At 42.2% G+C, this 24,547-nt stretch overlaps 1 protein-coding gene across 6 annotated transcripts in view; it reads right to left on the minus strand.

The window, feature by feature from the left end:
• The window catches only part of LOC141133212 (cAMP-dependent protein kinase catalytic subunit alpha), a 96,135-nt gene that overhangs the window by 17,384 nt on the left and 54,204 nt on the right, over positions 1 to 24,547 (minus strand). For all 6 annotated transcript variants that reach the window (XM_073622440.1, XM_073622441.1, XM_073622439.1 and 3 more), the window contains 6 exons: positions 15,222 to 15,283; positions 8,249 to 8,377; positions 5,695 to 5,793; positions 4,201 to 4,283; positions 3,994 to 4,120; positions 85 to 180 (listed from right to left, as the gene is read on the minus strand). In XM_073622440.1, coding sequence (XP_073478541.1) covers positions 85 to 180; positions 3,994 to 4,120; positions 4,201 to 4,283; positions 5,695 to 5,793; positions 8,249 to 8,377; positions 15,222 to 15,283 — 596 coding nt within the window. The remainder of the gene's footprint in view (positions 1 to 84; positions 181 to 3,993; positions 4,121 to 4,200; positions 4,284 to 5,694; positions 5,794 to 8,248; positions 8,378 to 15,221; positions 15,284 to 24,547) is intronic.

Consider the following 24,547-nt stretch of genomic DNA (forward strand, 5'->3'; position numbering starts at 1 on the left):
TATGGGGGAAAGAAAGCACAAAATAAAAATGCAAAATAATCCCAGACGGCAAGTGCTTAATGAATACCACAAACATAATCTCACCTTGCTGAGGATGATTTCAGGGGCCAAGTACTCTGGGGTCCCACACAGAGTCCATGTTCTTCCTTTGACTCTCTTGGCAAAACCAAAATCTGTCACCTAGAAGAAAGAAACAGGACCAATAATTAGCTCAGATTTAACGTGCATTTCCTGGACACAATTCTAGCATCAGTTGGCAGATGTCTGTTACTGCAGGTGCTGAGATCCCCCGACCCTTCAACACAAGCTAGTGACTTTTTTTTTTAAAAATGATAACTTCTCTTTTATGACATACTTTATTATAGACCCAGTGATGTGCTCACTAGGTCTCTATGTCATGCAGACAGATCAAGGCTGGCAGGAGAGTCCAGCAGGGTCGTTGTACACAGCTTCCGAAGAACCATCAAATCACCCCGGCCTCAGTGCTTCTCTCAAGAATCCATGATCCTGATACAAGCAGGAAGCCAGGAAATGGCTTACAGTGTGCAGTGAAATCAGAGTAAACTGTTTAAGTACAGGAGACGAGCCGGTCCAACTGTGCAAGACTGAAGGTGAGGCTGGAGTTCAGCTTTGAAGTGCCAGATCAAATGTATTGCATCAATTTCCTCTTTATTCAGTTCAATGCTTTATATGCACCTTGAATAGTTGCGTCTTTATGGCCCCTTGGGGAGGGGTAGTTCTAGCAGACAGCAGATACAATACTAATATCTCTTATACACTGCAGTATTTAAAGCGGAGGTTCACCAAAAAATTGAACCTCCGTTTTCGTAACCCTCCCCCCCTCCGGTGTCACATTTGGCATCTTTCAGGGGCAAGGGGGGTGCAGATACCTGTCTAAGACAGGTATTTGCACCCACTTCCGGGCATAGACTCCCACGGGAGTCTATGCCTCTTCCCATCCCGCTGCGCTGTCTGCTGGGACACACACGGGTCCCAGAGACAGCATGGACCATTCAGATTGCACTGCGCAACTCGCGCATGCACAGTAGGGAAACGGGAAGTAACCCTGCAAGGCTTCATTTCCTGATTCCCATACCGAAGATGGCGGCGGCAGCATCCGTGGAACGAGGGACTGTTCGGCCTCGGGTGTCGACATAGCTGGACCCTGGACAGGTAAGTGTCCATATTTTAAAAGTCAGAAGCTGCAGTATTTGTAGCGGCTGAATTTAAAAAAAAAAAAAATTTTCGCAGGACTCCCTTTTTAACTAAAGGCAAATGTACTTTGTTTTTAGTTTTGGATGGAGCAGGGAAGGATTAGAACACCTATCAAGTTTTTTTTGCTGTCCGTGTCCCTGTTAGAGAGAGGTTCACCCTCATTCATTAAAGGATATCTAAAAGTTTGTTTAAAAAAAATAAAAAAATAAAACAAACATGTCATACTTACCTCCTTCTGTGCAGTTGGTTTTGCTGTTTTCACTATAATATCACTGCTTTATAAATAAAGTAATATTGTGTCTTCATAGAAACTAGAAGTGCTAAAATATTTTCATATTTATTATTATCTATTTATCTGATCACAAAAAAACAGCAAAGTAGAATATAAAAAAAAAAGAAAGAAAAAAAAAAATGAAAAAAAAAGGGTTTGACACACTTTAGAAGGAAAAAGAAAAGTTGCCATCAACAATTCTACTTTAGCTACAGTTTTGATAAACCAGCACCTGTGCACATGACAGCTAGAAAATTAAAAAAAAATAATTATAATATATTAATTACAATAATATATCGAGCCTGTAGATGGCAGTGTAATCAGTAAACTAAAACCATGTAAATCAGCAGTAATGCAAATAGTTTGACATTCAGCACACAAGAGCACCATCTAGAGGCTCCAATGAAAAAAAAAAACGCCCATTGGATCTCATCTTGGTCTTAGCCCAGTGCTTCCCAGTCTTAGCTCAATGAAAATCTGTTGAATGAATACCAGATTTTGTATTTAACAAGTGCTGGTCTTTAAAGCTGAAGGCTAGCTGTTTTTTTTTTTTAATCAGCACCAGGGACCTAACTAACTGTAATGAAGTGTGCCCCATGCACACAGTAGGTATAGAAATCTATTGCAGAGTCCCTCCTTATATTGCCGAACTTCTGGCGCTGCTTGGGTTAACAGCAGCGCCTCCTCCATGCAGATGCGAGGTGTTCTGTGATTGGAGAAGGCAGATCTTGTCATTCATGTGCCCATCCTCCATTCACAGGAACCCTGTGTGTTCTAGGAAAGAATACTACAAATGAATGAGTTGGGCAGAAGGGGAGGGTGCAACTCTTTCACACTTGTAGTGGCTGATCTAAAAGTGGTTTAAAAGAGTCAAGGTTTTTTATCTTCATGCATTCTATACATGAAGGTGAAAAAACCTTCAGTGTGCAGTCCCCCCCTCCCTGATACCTACCCAAGCCCCATCTCAATCAATGTGCTCGAGAGCAGAGGCTCTCCCAGGTCTCTCTCTCCTTATTGGCTGAGCCACAGCAGCGGGAGACACTGGCTTCCGCTGATGTCAATCACAGGCAGTGAGGGGGGAGTGGGACACACAGAGACACACAGAGGAAGCTCGGGAGCGAGCATGCATGAGTAGCCCAGAGTAACCACTAAGGGGCACTAAGGGAGGGGGCCGAGAAGCAGAGGATCCAAGCTGCTCTGTGTAAAACCATGGCACAGAGCAGGTAAGTATGATATGTATTATTTTAAAGAAGTAGTACAGCCAAAGCTCATTTGGCTGTACTTCCCTTGATGAAGCCCGCTGTCGGCTGTTGTCACAGAGCCGGTCCAGCCTTTCAGCGGGCCGCTGAGAGCCTGAGTTGGCAGCTCCCATCCCTTCCACACCCCAGCGCTCCAGTGAGACTGACGGTCACCGGCTCTCTGAGAACCGAGCGATGGGTGGTGTTTGAGCGATCAGTTCTCAGTGTTCGAGATGGTGGGGGACAGAGGCAGCATCCAGCTAGGCAAGTATGATTCTTAAAAAAAGGAAGAAAAAAAAATAACAAAAAAAAAAAAAAAAAAAACACCCCATTACCATATTTCTCTTTTAAAGGAAAAAAAAAAAAAAAAAAAAAAAAAAAAAAAAAAAAAAAAAACACTAAACCTTTAGAACTATGTTAACTCCAGCAGTGCCAGAAGATCAGCACTGTGTGGAGAAGATTCTAAACCTATACAGCAGCCAGCTGGAAATGAGGCACACTTCTTACAATTCTTTTTTGCTTTTGTATAGTAAATTGGTTTGCTTTATACAATATAAGGGTTCTCATACACTAATTATCCTACCAAAGGCACTTTGTTACTTGTAGCAGCCTTGGAATCCACCTCCTTGAAAGATAACAGCATGATCAGTTCGAGGTAGGGGTCGACCGATTATCGGAGTGGCCGATTTTTTTTTTGGGGGGGGGGGGTTGGGGGGCGATATTCACATTTTTCAAATCATCATTATCGGTCAGGATATTACAGATATTGGTCCCCTGTCCCCCGTGCGGCGCTCACTGCAGTCTCTGCCAATCTCTGTAAGCGGGGCGGCAGAGAAATGACATCATCTCACTGTCCGCCTTGCATAACCGATGTTCCGCCCCTACAGCAGGGCCGCGAAGGTTGCGCCGCTGGGGAGAGGCTGCCAGAAGTAGTGTAAGTAGTGACAAGGTGCATATGGGTGGCAGGAGACAGTGGCAAGTGACGGTGATGAACAGATTATCGGCACCTGATATTGGCCTGAAAGGCGGCCGAAAAAAAAAAAAAAAGCTATCGGCCCTGAAAAAACAATACCCCTAGCTCGAGGTTCCCAACACTAAATGAAGGTAAAAGACTCTGCTCTGTTTGGGATTCCTGCCTACCAGAAGGTAGGAATATTGTACTAACCTGAACATGAAAACACTGGATAACACATATAATGCAATAGGACAAATATCAAGGTAAAATGGATCTCTCTGTTCATATTTAATCAGCATGCAGATGTACAATACCTGTATGTAACCTTGCTGGTCTATGAGCAGGTTTTCTGGTTTCAGGTCTCTATAGATTAGATCCAAAGAGTGCAGATACTCGAACGTTAATACAATCTGAGATGCATAGAATCGGGCGTGAGGTTCACTGTATGGGGAAAGGCAAGATGTTAGCGACACATGGATGGAAATACTCTCTTCATCTTTAAAATGGTAACAGCGCATTACCTGAAGCGTCCGATCCGGCGCAAGTGAGAGAACATCTCACCCCCTGCTACATATTCCATAACCATGTACAGGTTAGTGTTGTCCTGAAAAACAGAACAGAGGTAGAAGATAAATGGGGAAACTGGAAAGGTTAGAGGCAGGAGACCAACGACAAGACTGCCAGTAACGAGGTGGAGGATGATGGAGCCCCAGACAGGGAGTGGTGAGGTAGACTGGTGATAATGGGATGAGAGCATATTGGGAGGACACCGGGAGATAAACCGGTGATAGCAGTGCATGGTCAGAGAGGCAGGAGGTAGTAAGGAAGATAGGTTATGATTGGACAAGTCCATCAAGGTTGGACTTGATGGACGTGTGTCTTTTTTCGACCTCACCTACTATGTAACTATGATGGTGGCGATAGTACAGAGGCTGGGCACATTACAGCAGACTGGTAATAACACTGTGCTGGCAGAGAGGCAGGTGGTAGTGGGGAAGGTCAGTAATGATGGTGGTGATCGTATAGAGACAAGGCACATTACAGCAGAGTGGTGATAATATTGTGCTAGTAGAGAGACTAGTGGGACAGACCAGTTCTGATGGCAATGATCATATAGAGCAGCCTTGCTCAACCTTTTCAACGCAGAGGAACCCTTGAAATAGTTCTCCAGTCTCAGGGAACCCCTGCTAAAAACTAGAAATCTACAACTCATGATACATTAGTGTGATGGTCAGTGGGAAGAATGGTCCTTACACTTGTGGCCATTGAGAAGAATTACCTCCTCACAGATAGCTAAAAAGATCAGTGGTGTCATTGGGAAGTTATCTGAGAGGCAGAAATTGCCCAATGCTGAAGGAACCCCTAGCAACCTCTGGAGGAACCCTAGTTGAGAATCACTGATATAGAGGCAGGACATGTTACAGCACAGTGAGAACATTGTACTAGCAGAGAGACAGGGAGTAATGAGGAAGACCAGTTGATATTGGTAGTATGGAGGCAGGACACATTACAGCAGAATGGGGATAACCCTGTGCTGGCAGAGATGGGCGGTATTGAGTAAGACAGGTTATGATGACAGCAATGGTATAGAAGCAGGACATATTATATCAGAATGGGGATAACACTGTGCTGGCAGAGATGGGCGGTATTGAGTAAGACAGGTTATGATGACAGCAATGGTATAGAAGCAGGACATATTATATCAGAATGGGGATAACACTGTGCTGGCAGAGAGACAGGAGGCAGCGAGGAAGACCGGTGAATAAATGATGACAGTATAAAAAGGTAGAATACTGCAGCAGACTGGGGAGAACACTTTGCTGGGTTGGAGACATGATGTATAGAGGCAAACTGATGACAACTGAAGATGGTGGAGATACAATGAGAGTTAATTGTTATACAGTCAGAAAAAAAACCCAAAAAAACAAAACAGATCTGAGGAGGTTGGAAAAAACAGAGTAAGAAATGAAGTTTTACCCCATATACAGATATTCAGTGTGTTTCACGTAAGTTACCTTAAATGAATACTCCAACCGAACAAGAAAAGGGAAATTAACAGCCTGTAGGATCCGCTTCTCATTCAGCGTGTGCTCAATCTGCTTCAATTTCACCACCTGAAGACCAAGCAGAGGGTCATAATTAGTGTCTTATGGTCCTGCAGATGGTAGAGGAAGGTAGAACATACCAGCACAATCCTGGTGTCCACCAACAACAAACAAAACTTGGTTACATGAGGGTTGGCGTGGTGAAGGCAGAAGAGGACCCATCCCAGGAGGAGCAAGGAGTAGTTGGCCAACCAAAAACCCAAAACCTAGAAAAGTGTGAGTTTCGCTCTGCCTGACCCCCAAGTAATGAGATTATTACTCAAGAACAGATCAAAGCTCAACAGTCAATGCCATTAATAAAAGAACTGGAGGGATGAATTAGCTAAGGTACTAAAGGGTAGACATTACGCTATGGGCCAGTCTGCTCTAGGGCTTGTTTAGACTTGCGGTTGGAAAGGGAGGGGGCGGTAAAAACAGGTGGCTGAGCCTAGTTTTTAGTGCCCCTCCCCTTAAGCTGGACGGGGGTATTATACATGCTGTGACAAAAAGGATTCCTTCTGATACATTTGGCAGGCAGTACTGCCACAAACACGATCTATTCAAGTGAATGGGGCCACGCTGTAACTATCCTGCAATATCGAGTAATGCACACAGTGGCAGCATGATGGTGTGGCATTTACAGGGTTAAAACAGGCGGTGAGGCGGAGACATAAAACCTGGTTATAATGGGGTGCCCCCAACTTCCTTTGCTAGAGGTCATAAGGGCCTGTAGCCTAATACGTCTTTGTACCAGGAATATATCACACAATGATTAAAGCGGTAGTAAACCGCTGCTTTTTTTAATCTGCAAGGCAATGGCATAATGTGCTAGTATGCATCGCATACGTTTAGATATTTACGCTATCTATAGGTAAGCCTTATTATGGCTTACCTATATGTAAAAATGATGCATGGAAATTTACTCCCACTTTAAGGGTTAACAAAGTCTACAAGGTAAAGGGACTCTTGCTGTTCTGCAAATATTAAAACTTGCCCTGCAAAAGAGCATGCAAGCCCGATGCCCAGAACTACAAAATGTATTTTTTATGTGGACAAATCAAAATAGCAGGAAGGGGTAGGTATCCTAGAACAGTGGTTCTCAACTCCTGTCCCCAGGGCCCACTAACAGGCCAGGTTTGCAAGATAACTGAAATACATTACAGGTCATATCATTTGCTGATCAGCGATTGCAGAATTCTAGTCTGCATCTCCTCAAGGTAATACATAAAACCTGGCCTGTTAGTGGGCCCTGAGGACAGGGTTGATGACCACTGTCCTAGGCTATACCAATCACGTTATGATCGCTGTAAAATCAATCAACTACAAAAAACTATATAACGAGGGCCTAAACTATTCCCCCAATCTGTAACCATCCAGGCAGGTCATTGCCTCAACATGGGCGCCCTGACTGGTCTGCAGCTACACAGCCCCATACACTACAAACTGCGATGCTCTGTGTGTTATGACACCTTTCTATGAGAACCAGCATTCACCTTTCCAGTTTTGAGTTACAGTATCTCTTCTATTGGATTTGGACTACATAGGCCAGCCTTAGCTCCCCACATACATCAATGAGCCTTGGCCCGCCAGTGACCCTGTTGCCAATTTTTCCTTCCTTGGACCCCTTTTGGTAGGTCCTGACCATTGCAGACAGGGAATATCCCATAAGAGCTGCAGTTTTGGAGTTGCTCTGACCCAGTCATCTAACCATTACAATTTGGCTTTTGTCAAAGTCATGTTTAAAACCTTATGCTTACATTTTTTCTATTTTCAACACATTAATTTCAAGGACAACATGATCACTTGCTGCCTAATATATCCCACCCACTTTCAGGTGCCATTGTCACAAGTTAACCAATGGTGTTAACTTTACCAGTGGTCATAATGAGAGAATATCACACACACACACATAGATACAGATACATATATAATATATAGATAGATAGAGAGATAGAGAGAGATATGATGTAGATGGAGATGATAGAGATGGAGATGATGTAGAAGGAGATGATAGAGATGGAGATGATAGAGATGGAGATGATAGAGATGATAAAGACGGTGATAGAGATGATAGAGATATATCTATCTATCTATAAAATTCAGGTAGGTTACTTCTATTGTGCCTTAGTACGTTATATAGAGATCAGTGTCAGGGTGGACTCCCAATATTCCACCAATATCAATAGTAAAAAAATATAAAACGACGGGACATGTTCTCCAATGCAAATATGTATTTATATCAAATGCTCTTCAAGGCATATAAAAGTTACATAGCCATGTAACTATTTTATGCCTTGAAGAGCATTTGATATAAATACATTATATATATATATATATATATATATATATATATATATATATATATATATATATATATATATATATATATATATATATATATATATATATATATACACACACACAAACATAGTTTTCCTTTAAATGCATAATATCAGGTCCATGAGATTCTGATTACAGGCCTTACCTTTTGCTTGTCCAGGATCTTCATAGCATAATGATGCCCATTCTCCTTATGTCTTACAAGCATCACTCGTCCAAACGAGCCTGTGCCCAGCGTCTTAATGCGTTCAAACTGGTCCAAATGAGCAGTGTTCTAAAGAATGACAGATAAGGAGGACTAAGAATACATCTGCACTGTGGGGGACATGCTGGTTGTAGGCGGTGTACTGTGTGTATGGGTCTATACAATACATAGAGTTTCTACAGCTTACATGTTCAACACTATTCAAAAAAAAAAAAAAGGCCCAAGTCCCACACCTGCAGCAACCAATCAGAAGTCACCTTGACCTGGTCAGACTTCAGGTTTGTTAAGCACTTTCAGCAGCTGATTTAAACACTTACTGGACATGCAGCTTCTTTATCTTTTATTCCTTGCCTATGTCCCAGTTTAAGCTGGCGCCATGCTTGCTGCCCCAGGTTTCCGGTTGGCTCCTTTCTATTGCAGCATCCTGCAGAGTCATGCAGGGACTGAAGTTGTCTGCCTACACTGTGTGCATCATAGAAAACACACAGCCCAATAGCCCAGGATGCCAAGGCACTCCCCTGCTAACAGACTGACAGGAGACTGCACTGTCCACGGTTAACTCTTTCCTGTGCAGACCGGATGTTCCAAGAAGCAGCACTGAAATCTGTAAACTGCAACTGCTGGGCTAAGAATTCTAAAAAACTGGCATATGTGTTTTTTTATTATTGTGCTCAATGTATTACACTAAAAACCCTGAGGGTTTAATCCTGGTTTACACGGCCATGACTTCTCATGCAACTTGCTGTGACATAGAAAGTTGTGTGACAAATCAAAACACATTTATTTCAATGAGTGTCATCTTTTCTGCACCTTCCTTGGGACAGGAGTGCCATAGACTGCAATATTAAAAATCACAAAATTCACAAGGAAGTCTTTTATTTGTCTTATCTTTGCGACTTTGGCTGGGAGTTTAGAGGGATTTGCACGTTCAATAATATGTGTCACACTCTGTATTGTTGATTGGCCAAAGTCACAAAACATCAAAGCTGTATTAAAGTCCATTGAAGTTGCAAGCAAGTTCCAATGCAAAGTCACCCTGAAAGTTGCATGCCCTTGGGGTTCCAGCAGTGTGAAATGAGCTTTTATACTACTTTAAGTGCATTCTGATTGGCTGCTAAAGATTATGGATTTTCTTTTTTCTTTTTTTATTTCATGCCTCGATTCTCCCATTGTTCCTGCTGCTTCTGGCTCAATCATTTAGATTTGTTATAGGATCCATTCACATTACAACACATTGAACAGTAGGCAGCACAGGACCCCTTAAAGCAGGGGTAGGCAACCTCGGCTCTCCAGCTGTTTTGAAACTACAAGTCCCATGAGACATTGCAAGACCCTGACAATCACAGGCGATGGGATTTGTAGTTTCACTACAGCTGTAGGGCAGAGGTTACCTACCCCTGCCTTAAAGGAGAAGTTCACCTTTCATAACATGTTACACCCATATTCCTGATGTAACATGTTATGAATGCACCGGCCCCTGCAACTCCCGCGGTGATCTTTCCCCTCAAAACAGAACGCGGTCCTGCAGGGCTCCGCCCACCCGCCTGCGTCGTTCATTCACATCGCTCTGTAAATGGAAAAGGACAAGGATCGATAGCCTTTGCGGCTCTCAGCTTGTAGTTTTCAATGAACTACCAATGGTGCTGTGGTAGTTCATTCATACAAGTTACAGGCAAGCCTATACACTGACAGGTCTGCATGAGACCAGCATAACACCAGCGACCTGCTGATTACCGGTGCAATGCTTTACAAGCTCCTGCAACTAAAATAAATGCTTTTTTTTTTTTTTAATCTGCAAAAAAAAAAAAAAAAAAAAAAAAAAAAAAGTGCATTTATTATTTTTTGTGAAAAGGTGAACTAACTTCTCCTACAACACCAGGTCATTGTGCCCACGCTCGTTACCTGGGTTGATTTACTAAAAGGTAAATAGACTGTGCGCTCTGCAAGTGCAGTCGCTCCAAAGCTTAGTAAATGAGGCAATGCTTCACTTTGCAAAGATTGCAATGAGAAAAAAAAAAAAAAAAAGAAAAAAAAAGCATTTTTACTTGCACATGATTTTATGGAAGTCAGCAGCGCCCCCCAATTTACTAAGCTCTGGAGCAAATGCACTTGCAGAGTGCAGTCTATTCCCCTTTAGTAAATTAAACCCTATGGTGTCATTCATTATATATTGCACACTAATGCATAGGAGCTCTAATGCACTGCAACAAATGCAAACGGCACCTATTTTACATGCAATGAGGTGCATCACTGATAAGTTCATTATACATTGTGGAATACATGGGCCCTAACTGAATGCTGCCTGCTGTTGGCATGTGTTCATGGCACACTGCATTGTGCTGGGCTTCAAAACATTTCAGTGCATGTAGATTCTGGAGGTGTGTTAGGGTACCATTCAAAAGCTAGGGAAATACATAAAAGCGTTACCTGTGTTATCTTTCCTGCTGCGGATTTGAACTTTGCAATACAGAATGCCTATCTGATAAGACTTTCGGTGCTAAAAGCTCAACTCCAGGCACCGTAAATCTTTTTGTGTAAAGGCATTTGAAGAGTCCTTTGCCTTTAAACCCACCTCCAGTGATGATCACTCTTCGCGCAATCCGTCTAGTTTACTTACTGGAGGATGTACCTCTCCCACTTCTGTACTGTACTTCCACCCTGCTAGGATAGACGCCCCGCAGATCTCATAGATCCAAGTGCTATGGTTATGTCTCCGGCCCCCTCTCCCCTTGGTCATTCATAAAAAGAAGCCTGGGCCTGCATGTTTTGTAAATGGCCTGGAGGGGATGACAACTGAAAAACAATTGTAGTGCAGGGGACCATCAGACCTGCAGTGCTTACATCCTAGAGGGATGGAATTATTATTATTATACAGGATTTATATAGCGCCAACAGTTTACGCAGCGCTTTACAACATGAGGGCAGACAGTACAAGTACAATACAATTCAATACAGGAGGAATCAGAGAGCCCTGCTCGTTAGAGCTTACAATCTAGGAGAATTATAGTAGGAGTTGTACTCCGACCCCCCCCCCCCAAAGTGTAACTAAGACCTCGTTCACCCGAGTGGCAGTAAAGAAACAGTATTTGAGCTGCAGTATTATTTTATACAGATATATTCGTGGAAGGGATCCAAAATTTTACCCACATGTCATCAACCCAAAAAGAGGAACAAAGAAAGAGGAAAAAAAACACTCGTGGTCTAGGATGGCTCATTGGCAATAGATAAAAACGTCAAATTCTAAGATATCATAATTTATTATAAACATAGCATAAAATCTCAGAACAAATGGGTATAAAGAGCTCATCATGTAACATGCTAAACGCACCGCGCGGTCGCAAGCCGCTTCTTCAAGACTCTATATTTGCATAGAACAAAAGTTCTTTCAAGGATTTATATCAAATCTAAAAATTAGAAAAGAGTATAATGGAGATAACATTCCAACGGTGCAGAGACAAACATATACACGGCATTCTTATCCTGAAAACCACATGAAATCAATCCTGCCCATCAGGAGAATGCAGCAAAGGACCAAGAAAAAAATTACTTTATATAAATCTGGATATTTTTTTTTTCTTGGTCCTTTGCCTTCTTCTCCTGATGGGCAGCATTGATTTCATGTGGTTTTCAGGTAAAGAATGCTGTGCATATGTTTGTCTTTGCACCATTGGAATTTTATCTCATGATCTTTTTTTCTAATTTTTACAATTGACTCCCTGCAAACTCTTGCAAGAAATTTGTTATATGCCAATATACACTCTCAGGCCACTTTATTAGGTACACCTTGCTAGTACCGGGTTGGACCCCCTTTTGCCTTCAGAACTGTCTTAATTCTTCATGGCAAAGATTTAACAAGGTGTTGGAAACATTCCTCAAAGATTTTGGTCCATATTGACATAACATCACACAGTTGTAGCCATCAGAAGATGGGTACACTGTAGTCATAAAGGGATGGACATGGTCAGCAACAATACTCAGGTAGGACGTGGTGTTTAAATGATGCTCAGTTGGTATTAAGGGGCCCAAAGGGTGCCAAGAAAATATCCCCCCCACCATTACACCAACACCAACAGCCTGAACCATTGATACAAGGCAGGATGATCCATGCTTTCATGTTGTTTACACCAATTTCTGACCCCACCATCTGAATATCACAGCTGAAATTGAGACTCATCAGACCAGGCAACATTTTTCCAATCTTCTATTGTCCAATTTTGGTGAGCTGGAGCGAATTGTAGACTCAGTTTCCGGTTCTTAGCAGACAGTAGAGGCACCCGGTGTGGTCTTCTGCTGCTGTAGCCCATCCGCTTCAATGTTCAATATGTTGTGCGTTTAGAGATGGTATTCTGCATACCTTGGTTGGAACGAGTGGTTGAGTTACTGTTGCCTTACTATCATCTCAAACCAGTCTGCCCATTCTCCTTTGACATCAACAAGGCATTTTCCTCCATACAACTTCCACTCACTGGATATTTTCTCTTTTTCGGACCATTCTGTGCAAACCCGAGAGATGGTTGTTTGTGAAAATCCCAGCAGAACAGCAGCTTTTGAAATACTCAGACCAGCCCCTCTTTCACCAACCACGCCACGTTCAAAGTCACTTAAATCCCCTTTCCGATGCTCGAACTTCAGTAAGTCACCATGTCTAGATGCCCAAATGCATTGAGTAGCTGCCATGTGATTGGCTGATTAGCAATTTGTGCTACCAAACAATTGAACAGGTGTGTCTAATAAAGTGGCCAGTGAGTGTAGAGTCATGAAGAAGCGGCTTGTGACTGCGAAACGCGTTGTACCATGTGACATTTGTAAAATGGAAGAATTAATTTTCCCTAATTAAATGACGTGATCGCACCATTTGTTGGGAGATTTTTGCTGTTTATAATAAACTATGATATTTTAGAATTTGACGTTTTTTTTTCCATTACCAATGAGCCATCCTAGATCACCTGGTTTGGTTGTTCTTTATTTGAGCTGCAGTATTACTGTCTACCATCCGCTCACCTAAAAGAACATGCAGCCACTCAGAGCTGTACACATCATGGCCACCACACAAATACCACCCGAAATGTTACCCATAAATGACATTAAACAGGACAAATAGAGAGGATGAATCTCCATAACAGGGGAACAGACAGCAATAAAAACTGGCAGGTCTTCTAGTACTTCTACACTGTATCAAAAAAAAAAAAAAAAAGAAGTTTTAAGTTTTGCCTTAAAGGGGTTGTAAACAGTCGTGTTTTTTCACCTTAAAATGGATGTAAACCCGAAATTATTATTTTTTTTTTGATGTCATAATGTAGAGTATAAGATTTCCTATCATTTGAGCCCAGCCTTGCCACAAAGAGTTAATCCAGCTCTGAGCAATCCTCTTTTATTGTTCAGTGAGATAAAACTTGACAAAGAGAAAAACTTTGTCAAATCCTCCCCCTTGCTGTGAGTGACGGGTGAGTGCACTAGCCTAAGACATGCATTATTTTTTTAATTCCCTCCCACTCCTTTCTTCAGCAGCTCTACAAGGATTGGCTGTTCCACACCTCAGCATGATTTGGCATTCTGAAGTCATGTGGTTACTTTTCTGTCTTTTCACTGGATGTTAGAGATCATAGCAGAAGTTCAGTGTAAGAAATACACAGGAGAAAATGCATATTGACAAGGGGAGTGTAGAGGTGGGCGGGGAGTCTACTGACATCACGACTCCACCCACCGAGCTCCAGACAACAGACCCACCCACAGAATCTGTAGTTTTTTGGCTCTCATAACAGACAGAGGGGAGACATTTGACAGGTAAAGATACATGCAGGAGGCATGTATATCCTTATAGATAACCCCTATGGCAGTAGTTTAGAAAGGATGAGAGTGGGTTTACATCCATTTTAATGTATCCTGTAAATTAAGGTGAAAACTTCTGACACTGACCGGCCCCCCAATTTTACTCACCTGAGCCCCGTTCGTTCCCTTGGCGGAGACGTGCTCTAGCTCTCTGGCCGGGGTTCTCGTCTCTTGATTGGATAGATTTATAGTAGCGCAGCCATTGGCTTCCCCTGCTGTCAATCAAATCCAATGATGCGGGCACCGGGGGGCGGGGCCAAGTCTGGCATTCTGTGTCTATGTACGCAAATGCTGGGAGCGCGCCCGCAAGGTACCCCCCCCCCACCCCCGAAGAGCGCTTCTCCCAGGGGATTTATTAATGCGAGGAGCCAAAAGCACCGCCGGGGGACACCAGAATGTAATGATCGGAGCCACACTGTGCAAAACTAACTGCACAGTGGAGGCAAGTATAATATGTTTCTTATTTAAAAAAAAAAAAAAAAGAAAAAACAAAGGTTTAGTCACTTTAATTAGTTCTACATTGAGCTCCAGGCTGGGTTCACACTTGTGCGATCACAGACATTGCATGCGATTCGCACCACATTGCTGTGCAGATCACATGCGATGTCTGTGCGATGCAAACTGTATGGCTGAAATCGCATCAAAATGGTGCAGGACCCTTTTTTTGGTCTGCACTGGAATTGGATCGCATTGGGTTCACACCCATGCGATCCGATTTCTGCACCATTTGACAGTTCGCACTGTGATCTGCAAACCGATCTGGGGGTATCATTAACTTTACATCGACACCCACAGCGGTTAGCAGACCTCAGTGTGAACCAGTGTGTGCGATGCAGGAACTGGCACTGAATCGCAGAGTTTCCCCGCATTGCATCAGTGTGAACCAGGACTGAACTATCAAACTTTCTTTACTGAAGTGTGGATATCAGCAGCAGGAACTTCAGACCAGAGATTTAATACAGTTAATTGTTCGGTAAATGTCCCCATCTTTATAAAGCGGATTGGAAGCCATACTATAGACATTGTCCCTGCGTATGTAGTAGGTGATGCAATGTGCACAGCACATAGAGCTGTAGAGTGTTACCTGTGCGGGGTTTTCCCATTTCTTCAAAAAGTCTTCCTTTGCTTTGGCTAGGAATTCTTTCACTGAAGAAAAAAAAAAAGAAAAAAGAAAGATTAAGAACCTGAAGAAGATTCTGACATTCTAGATAAAACAAAAATTGTAACTCCACAACAAAACCTCTAAACAAACACTTTGAGGTCCTCTTCCAAAAACACTCGTTGGACGAACGTCACATTCGCACAGGCTGTATGAATTTTGGCCATAATTTCTGTAATAGATGCATTCCTTTGTCAGCGCCATCTAGTGGCAGAAATGCAATACAGCATTCCGACATTCCTCAATGCGAAAACTGTACTGCATTTTGACCACTAAGTGGAGTGGACGATCGTAGGAATCATTCCATTACAGAAATACCTGCATGAACGAGTGACATTTGACCAACTAATAAAAGTACACACTTTAGTCATCATGGGAACTGTTTTAACCACCAAAGGAATTGGCTTGCTAATTGGACAACAAAGAAGAAGCAGATAGATGGGGTCACCCTTCTGCTCACTCCTCCTGGTAGCACATGTGTACTGCAGCAGAGCAAGATTGGCTCCTAGAGCTGCCCCTCCATGTACACTATATTGTCATGAGTATTGGGACTCCTGCCTTTACACGCACATGAACTTTAATGGCGTCCCAGTCTTAGTCCATAGGGTTCAATATGGAGTTGGCCCACCCTTTACAGCTTCCTCTCTTCTGGGAAGGCTGTCCACAAGGTTTAGAAGTGTGTCTATGGGAATGTTTGACTATTCTTCCCGAAGCACATTTGTGAGGTTAGGCACTGATGTGGACGAGAAGGCTTGGCTCGCAGTCTCCACTCTAATTCATTCCAAAGGTGTTCTATCGGGTTGAGGTCAGGACTCTGTGCAGGCCAGTCAGGCTCCTCCACCCAAAAGTCACTCATCCATGTCTTTATGGACTTTGCTTTGTGCACTGGTCCAAATCATTTGGTGGAGGTGGATGTGGGGTTGTCTTTCAGGGGTTGGGCTTGGCCCCTTAGTTCTGAAGAGAACTCTTATGCCCGGTACACACAATGAAATTATCGGATGAAAAAAAAAAAAAAAAAATCAATAAAAATGCCATAAAACTATCCCCTATTTTGTAGACGCTATAACTTTTGTGCAAACCCATCAATAAACGATTGTGATTTTTTTAACCAAAAATATGTAGAAGAATACGTATTGGCCTAACCTGAGGGAAAAAAAAAAATGTTTATTTATTTTGGGGGGATAGCAAAATATTATAGCTATTATAGCAAAAAGTAAAAAATAATGCATTTTTTTTCAAAACTGTTGCCCTTTTTTGTTTATAGCGCAAAAAATAAAAACCGCAATCAATCAAATACCACCAAAAGAAAGCTTTATTTGTGGGGAAAAATTTTGTTTGGGAGCCACGTGTCATGACCGTGCAATTGTCAGTTAAAGCGACGCAGTGCCGAATCACAAAAAGTGATTGGTCAAATGGTCCGGGGCTTAAGCGGTTAAATAAGGTGAATGCGTTTAGCCAACAATTGACAGAGTAAACGCAGTCTCAAAATTTATTAGAATAGTCATGCAAACATAAACTGGGCCCTCAGGGGATATAAATTGAGGCCTAGTCATGGCTGGGATCTGTATGTCACTTCCTGTTTCCCTCACATGCAGCAGTTTACTTCATTTGAGGGGAGTCCACACTCCTTGATGGATGTTATTCACTCCATTCACTCCCTTCACATTTCAGCACTTAACTTTAGCATGGTCTGCCATATACATTGTCTCATACATCACTGTATTCACTCTCATGGTTCATTCATGTGCACACCATTACACATTCATCTCACTGTCTGAGTTTCCAAGTCCATCTAGCTTCTATACACACACACACACACTATATTATGTGTGAAGATAGATATATATATATATATAATGTTTTTCATTACATTGCATACTCCATGGTTACTCTGTTGGTATAGTACTAAAAAAAAAAAAAATAATATAGTATTAATCAGTCAAAAAAAAAACAAAAAAAAAAAAAACACAGCACTCGATTCGAATCGTGAATTGAGTTTTTTTTTTTTTTTTTTTAAAGATTTTTTTTTTTTTTTTGAGAAAATCACCCAGCTCTACTAGTAGTGCATCGATAAACATCAAGACTGTTGCTGAATCCTGCTCAATGTGTCCAAGGAATCAATGCAGCTCCAGACAGACACCTGGGAGTAGAGGGAGTTCATAGAAAGAATTTACATGCAGATCGTGGACCTGGAGACAATCTTATTTAGGAAAAATACCGTGGAGACCGGAGAAAAGCTGCAATGATTCCTTGGACACATTGAGGAGGATTCAGCAACAGTCTTGATGTTTAATCGATGACCTGAAGTGACTCCCAGATAAAATACCCATATATCCTACTTATGGGTGTATTTATTATATATATATATATATATATATATATATATATATATATATATATATATATATATATATATATATGTATGTATGTATGTATGTATATATATATATATATATTTATTATTTCACATAATCAGTGAACCTCTTATGGTGATTATCTGCAGTTTTTGTACTATAAAAGGGCTAATTTGTGTTTTTTAACCGCATCATTACAGGTGGAAAATAAATAAATAAAAACATGCTGCTGCTACTAAATGTCTTTTGCTGGTCGATTTTCGGACGTGAATATTCTTTGTACATTCACAAATTTCTCCTGCTTTTAACATTCAATTTTAAAAAGAATGTAATTTCTGAACGAAAAGCACATACACTGTCTGGAAAATTCCTTCGACCTAAAAGTTTTCTATTCTGCTCCTTCCAATTTTACCATCACTGTGGTCACAACCGAACGTCGATTTGACCCTACTAATGATAAGAAAATTGAACGAACGTCGTTAAAAATGAACATCTTGAAAAGAAAAAATGGTTTGTATATGACCAGCATAAGTGACAGCAGGCGCAGATTGTATCAAGCTACCTGCCTATGACAAGAGAGTCCGTCATGCATAATAATATATTACAGTCCTGTCTAAAAATCTGCAAAACAGCGTTTTAGGTCTGTTTACATTTTTTTTTTACCTTTGAATAAAACTTCTGATCTGATGCTTTTTACCACATTCAACCTTTAATAGTGTATATATATATCTTCTGTCTGTTATTCTCAGAGTGGATTAGATATTTTGTTTCTTAACCATATAGCTGGTTATTTATATTACCACTGCATAGAGATATTTAAGAATAAATTATCTTTTTTTTTTTTAAACTTTTTTTTAACTATATATATTAGCTACATTATACACCAAAACTTTCTTTTTATTTTTATCCTATTTAAAGTGGAGGTCCACCCTAAAAAAAGCACATTTGAAAAAAAAAAAAAAAAAAAAGAAAATTTTAAAACTTACCTAAACCCTTGTTGCTAGGAAGTCTTGGTAATCTGCCTCTTCCTATTCCGTGGCGTGTTCTGCTCCTCGGTGAGCGGCCCCGCTGCCTTCTGGGAACTGTGTTTGTTCCCAGAAAACCACGGGGCCATTCACAGAGCGCTCGCGCGTGTGCAGCAGGAAACTGGCAGTGAGGCTCCACTGCCTGTTTCCCTTACTTAGGATGGCGGTGCCGGGACCAGAGAGCCGAGGGACGGGTCGGCCGACATCGCGGGCACCCAGGACAGGTAATTCTACTTTAAGTCAGCAGCTACAGTGTTTATAGCTGCTGACTGTAAAAAAAAAAAAAATTTCGCTGGCTGGAATCCCACTTTAATTGAAAAAATAAATAAATAAAAAATCAGCCAACTATTTGATTATGAAAATAATAATTAGTTGCAGCCCTAATTATGAGCAACCAGCTTGTAGCGTTCATTCTTCCTGTGCAGGTTAGAACAGTCTGACTGGTTACAATGGCTACCAGTGACTCTACTATGGAGTTTCTGAGCCGGCAGACGAATGGCGCGCTCAGACACATCCTTCCCGCTGGACCGTGTTCCACAACTGTTCTACATCAGATAAGGAGGTCATCAGCCGTACACCCACAGTGCTGGAAGTTTCCACCTGTCTTACCAGTGCAACATAAATAACGATAATAACATAGTAAATGGGGTGTATGTGCTGAGTAGGTGGACAAGAAATGGCTCATCGCCTCACATGTTCCCACAGATAACAAGAAAGTTTATTATGGCTTCTGTCCTCAGCAATAGACAAGAACTACTTGCATAACCCCCCACCATCCTTCTCCGTCACAACGGTCCCCCTAAAGCCCCTTTCACACTACCGCAACTTCAAAAGGCACACTATCCTGCCGCCATTCCAGGTAATGCCTGTGTAAAATTGAGGTATATGGACCTCAACTCGCATGAAAGTCGGACCAAAGTAGTACAGGGACTGCTTTGAAGTCAGTACAACTTGAAGTCGCACATATATGAATGCTTATCATTGGAAATTGTGGGGGGGGGGGGGAACTTGTCATGCAACTTTGCAGTCCCAAATCACACAAGTTTGAAAGGGGCCTAGGGCAGACCATACATTATTTTTTCATTCAACCAGTGGGTTGATTTTTTATAGATAGATAGATAGATATATATATATATATATATATATATATATATATATATATATATATATATATATATATATATATCTATCTATCTATCTATCTATCTATCTATCTATCTCTCTATATACACACACACACATACATACATACATACACACACATACACATATACATACACACACACACACCGTCCCCCATCACCACACTCAGTGTTGATGGGGGGAATGCTTCCCACAATACTACTGTTTGGTGCCAGTAGGGAGCCTCCCCTGCCAGCAGGATGTAGGAGGGTGCAATGATCAGTGTTGTCAGCTATAGGCGGCAGCACTGATTGCACGGCAAAAACCCGATCAACAGACCAACTTCTGTACAACCAGCCTACGTACACATGGAGTGAAATTCGGAAGTTCCTGCTGAACTGCTCGAATTTCGATCCATGTATGGTCAGCTTTACAAGGAAACGCACTTGATGATACACTCCACAGACACTGGGGCCTCTAGAACAGGAAGTGAAGGGAAATCTCCCCAATGGGCCACAGACAGAACAAAACCTAAAATAAATAAAATGGTTTGGATTTACATGTACTGTACTTTAAAACGTAACAAAAGGACTTCAATACATATTTCCTATGTAAAATGCTGCTGCCGGCTCCCTGCACTGATGTTTACATGTTTGAAAGATAAAAACACTTCATCTCTGCTTCTATTACTTGACTATTAAAGAGGAAGTAAACCTTGATGGGTTTTACTTCCTCTTTATTTCCCTGCAAAGGCAAAGCATAATGGGCTACTATGCATCGTAAAGTAGCCCATTATGTGTCACTTACCTGAAACCGAAGCCTGAGATGTCACCGCTGTCTCCACTAGCAGCGAGCGGTCATCTTCACCCCTTTTCCTTCCGGGGCCGCGAAATCCGGCTCTGTGACTGGCCAGAGTCGGGTGACATCACTCCCACGCATGCGCGCCAGATACGCCAGTCATGGCATTACCCCCTTTAGAAACAGCACGATCTGCCCTTTCTAAAGTGCGCATGCGCAGCAGACATCAGCGCACGGCTTTATTGTACATATCTCCTAAACGAGTGGTCATCAACCCTGTCCTCAGGGCCCACTAACAGGCCAGGCTTTATGTATTACCTTGGGGAGATGCAGACTAGAATACTGCAATCACTGAGCAGCAAATGATATCACCTGTGATGTATTTCAGTTATCTTGCAACCCTGGCCTGTTAGTGGGCCCCGAGGACAGGGTTGATGACCACTGTCCTAAACCATGGCGGTTCAGGATATATTTGCAGCACCTACAATATAGGCTCACCTGTAGGTAAAAATGGTTGTACAGAGTGTACAACCACTTTAATCCAAGAAAGACTTATAAGGTAAATTCACCTTTATAGAAAATCTGTAAGGTGATCTTACACTGGACTCCCTCCCTCCCCCCCCCCCCCAGGTCCCGCTATACCGGAGTCTCGCAATCCCCCACTGTGAGACGCCACTTTACCAGTCCGGGGATTTGAAATTCTCCTGGCTGTCTCGGCTTTCCTCCAGCGTGAACAGGATGGTCTAGGCAGGTTCTGATTGGTCAGCGCCGTCCATGTGACAGTGTCGCCCACTTAGAATGCCCTCTATCCGTACACACTGAGATTAACCACTTCAGCCCCAGAAGATTTGCCTGCTCAATGACCAGGCCACTTTTTGGGATACGGCACTGTGTCGCTTTAACTGACAATTGCGCGGTTGTGCGATGCTGTACCCAAACAAAATTGACGTCCTTTTTTCCCACAAATAGAGCTTTCTTTTGGTGGTATTTGATCACCTTTGCGGTTTTTCTTTTTTGCGCTATAAACAAAAGAGCGACAAGTTGCGTTGCTGCAAAATGAACACAGAAGATCCCTCCCTCCGTATGGGTGCCAGAGGGAGAATGCTTTGCATTTGCACAATAAATGCAAAGTGTTCTCCGATTGGATGAGGGGGAGAGGTGGGGTTGTGAGGTCACAATCTTCACCTTGTCCAATCAGACAATGCTTTGCCTTCACTAAGAAAATACAAAGTGTTCTCTGAATGGTGCCTGTGCCGAGCGGGTGACCTCCTGTGCTTAGTAAGCAGCACAGCCACTCGGCACAGGATGTGGAAACTAGTGGAGATCACTGGAGTGGAGAGTCTACCAGCTTCCACAAGGATCCCACAGGTACAGTCAGGGAAAAAAAGTGTTTGATGCCCTGCTGAGTTTGTACGTTTGCCCACTGACAAAGAAATCTTAAGTCTATAATTTTATTGGTAGGTGTTTTTCAACAGCGATAGACAGAACAAAAAAAAAAAAAAAAAATCCAGAAAAACGCATTAAAAAAAAAAAAAAAGTTATATATTGATTTGTATTTTAATGAGTGAAATAAGTATTTGATCCCCTATCAATTGGCAAGATTTCTGGCTCCCAGGTAACAAGCTGAGATTAGGAGCACTCTCTTAAAGGGCTTGTTACCTGTATAAAAGACACCTGTCCACAGAAGCAAATCAAATCAGATTCCAATCTCTCCACCATGGCCAAGATCAAAGAGCTGTCCAAAGATGTCAGGGACAAGATTGTAGACCTACACAAGGCTGGAATGGGCTACAAGACCATCGCCAAGCAGCTTGGTGAGAGGGCGACAACAGTTGGTGCGATTATTCACAAATAAAAGAAAATACAAAATAACTGTCAATCTTCCTCTGTCTGGTCTCACCTCGTGGAGTTTCAATGATCATGAGAACTGTGAGGAATCAGCCCAGAACTACACGAGAGAATCTTGTCAATGATCTCAAGACAACTGGGACCATAGTCACCAAGAAAACAATTGGTAACACACTACGCCGTGAAGGACTGAAATCCTGCAGCGCCTGCAAGGTCCCCATGTTCAAGAAAGCACATGTACAGGCCCATCTGAAGTTTGCTAATGAACATCTGAATGATTCAGAGAACTGGGTGAGTGTTGTGGTATATGAGACCAAAACTCGAGATCTTTGGCATCAACTCAACTCCCTGTGATTGGAGGAAGAGGAATGCTGCCTATGACCCCAAGAACACCATCCCCTCCGTCAAACATGGTAGGTGGAAACATTATGCTTTGGGGATTTTTTTCTTCTAAAGGGGACAGGACAACTTCATTGCATCAAAGGGACGATGGATGGGGCCAAGTGCTATCAAATCTTGGGTGAGAACCTCCTTCCCTCAGCCAGGGCATTGAAAATAGGTCTTGGATGGGTATTCCAGCATGACAATGACACAAAACACACAACCAAGGCATGATCATTTATTTGTCAGTGGGCAAACGTACAAAATCAGCAGGTGATCAAATACTTTTTTCTCTCACTGTACAGTATATGCATAGTTACAATGGCCCAAACTGGAAAAATAGTCCTATGTGGAATTCAGCTTTAACATAGCTTTTTTTTTTCTAGATACAGTAGGTCAACTTTACAGAAAAACGTAACCTGCATGTTTAGGGAACTATCTAAAGAACGGTTCTCTATCTCAGGCCAATCACTATTAAGAGACCATGACCTCCATCATGTGGGGTTGTGGCTTCCTATCTCCTCCAGAGTCTTCAGCCATGATAGTCCCCAGCACCGCACAGCAAGCAATCGGCAGTCCAGCACAGGCACTCCCTGAACGGTAACTCCTCCCACCACCTAGCCCGGTACTGGGGGGTGTGCACTTGTGGGATCTTGAGAATTGGAGCTGGGTGTCAGATGGGGCTCAAGTACCAATTTCTCCCCCTGCGGCACCTTGCCGTCATATGATCAAAACATTTGCACAAAATGCAGCGGAGGAAACCTACTCTAATAGACACTTTCCTAGCACTGCATGAGTATAGGATTCTATGGCACATGTTCTTTTTATGGTACGAGATCTGGAGCTGGACAGATGTGTTCCTATATAATGCCTGCTATATACAGTATGTCTATTGACTATGTCTATAGCAAACATGCTATAATCACACAAAAAAAGTTTATACTCGTACAATAAAAGTACGAGAATATCTGCAACTCTATGCTTTTATTGTATACCAGTGTAAACTTTTTTTTTTTTTTATCCCTCAGGCCGGATTTACACCTCGGAGTGGCCATAATGCACGTAACATGCATTGCTGTATTGGGTGTCACTCAATTTACATTTCACTCATTTTTTAAACAAGAAAGGTTTATAAAAATGTTAGATATTACACAAATAAAAATGTACAGCAGCAGTACTGGGTTTGCATAAGAGACAACACAAATACAAATCCAACAGTCGTAAGAACAGATCAGTTGTTACAAAGCAAATTCAAGAGAGCAAAAGTATGACCTTGCAAGGTCATATCCATAAATACAGAAAAGTGGAATCAGCGTCGACCCCGAAGGTACATCCACATAAAACTGCTAAGTAGTATGTGGAAATACTGGAAAAATACAACCGCAAAATATAAGCAATAAACATTTCTATTTAAAGTGGTTGTAACCCAAAAAAAAAAATTATAAAAAAACCCCCTGTAAGACAAAAAGCCATAATGAGCTAGTATTGCAATGGATACCAGCTCATTATGAAATACTTACCTTAGATTGAAGCTGTTGCAGTGGCCCCACACACTGCTGTGACCGGCGACATGTCTCTCCGGGTTCGCGGGCTCCGTTGTGATTGGCTGGACCCGCAATGATGTCATAGCACGCTGCCGAACAAACGGCACGAGTGGCCCGTTTCTTCAGTGTGCATGCACTGATAACGTTGGAGCAGGCCTATATGGTAAATATCTCCTAAA

The sequence above is a fragment of the Aquarana catesbeiana genome, linkage group LG03 (genome assembly GCF_042186555.1).
Source record: "Aquarana catesbeiana isolate 2022-GZ linkage group LG03, ASM4218655v1, whole genome shotgun sequence".
In the NCBI taxonomy this organism is placed as follows: domain Eukaryota; kingdom Metazoa; phylum Chordata; class Amphibia; order Anura; family Ranidae; genus Aquarana; species Aquarana catesbeiana.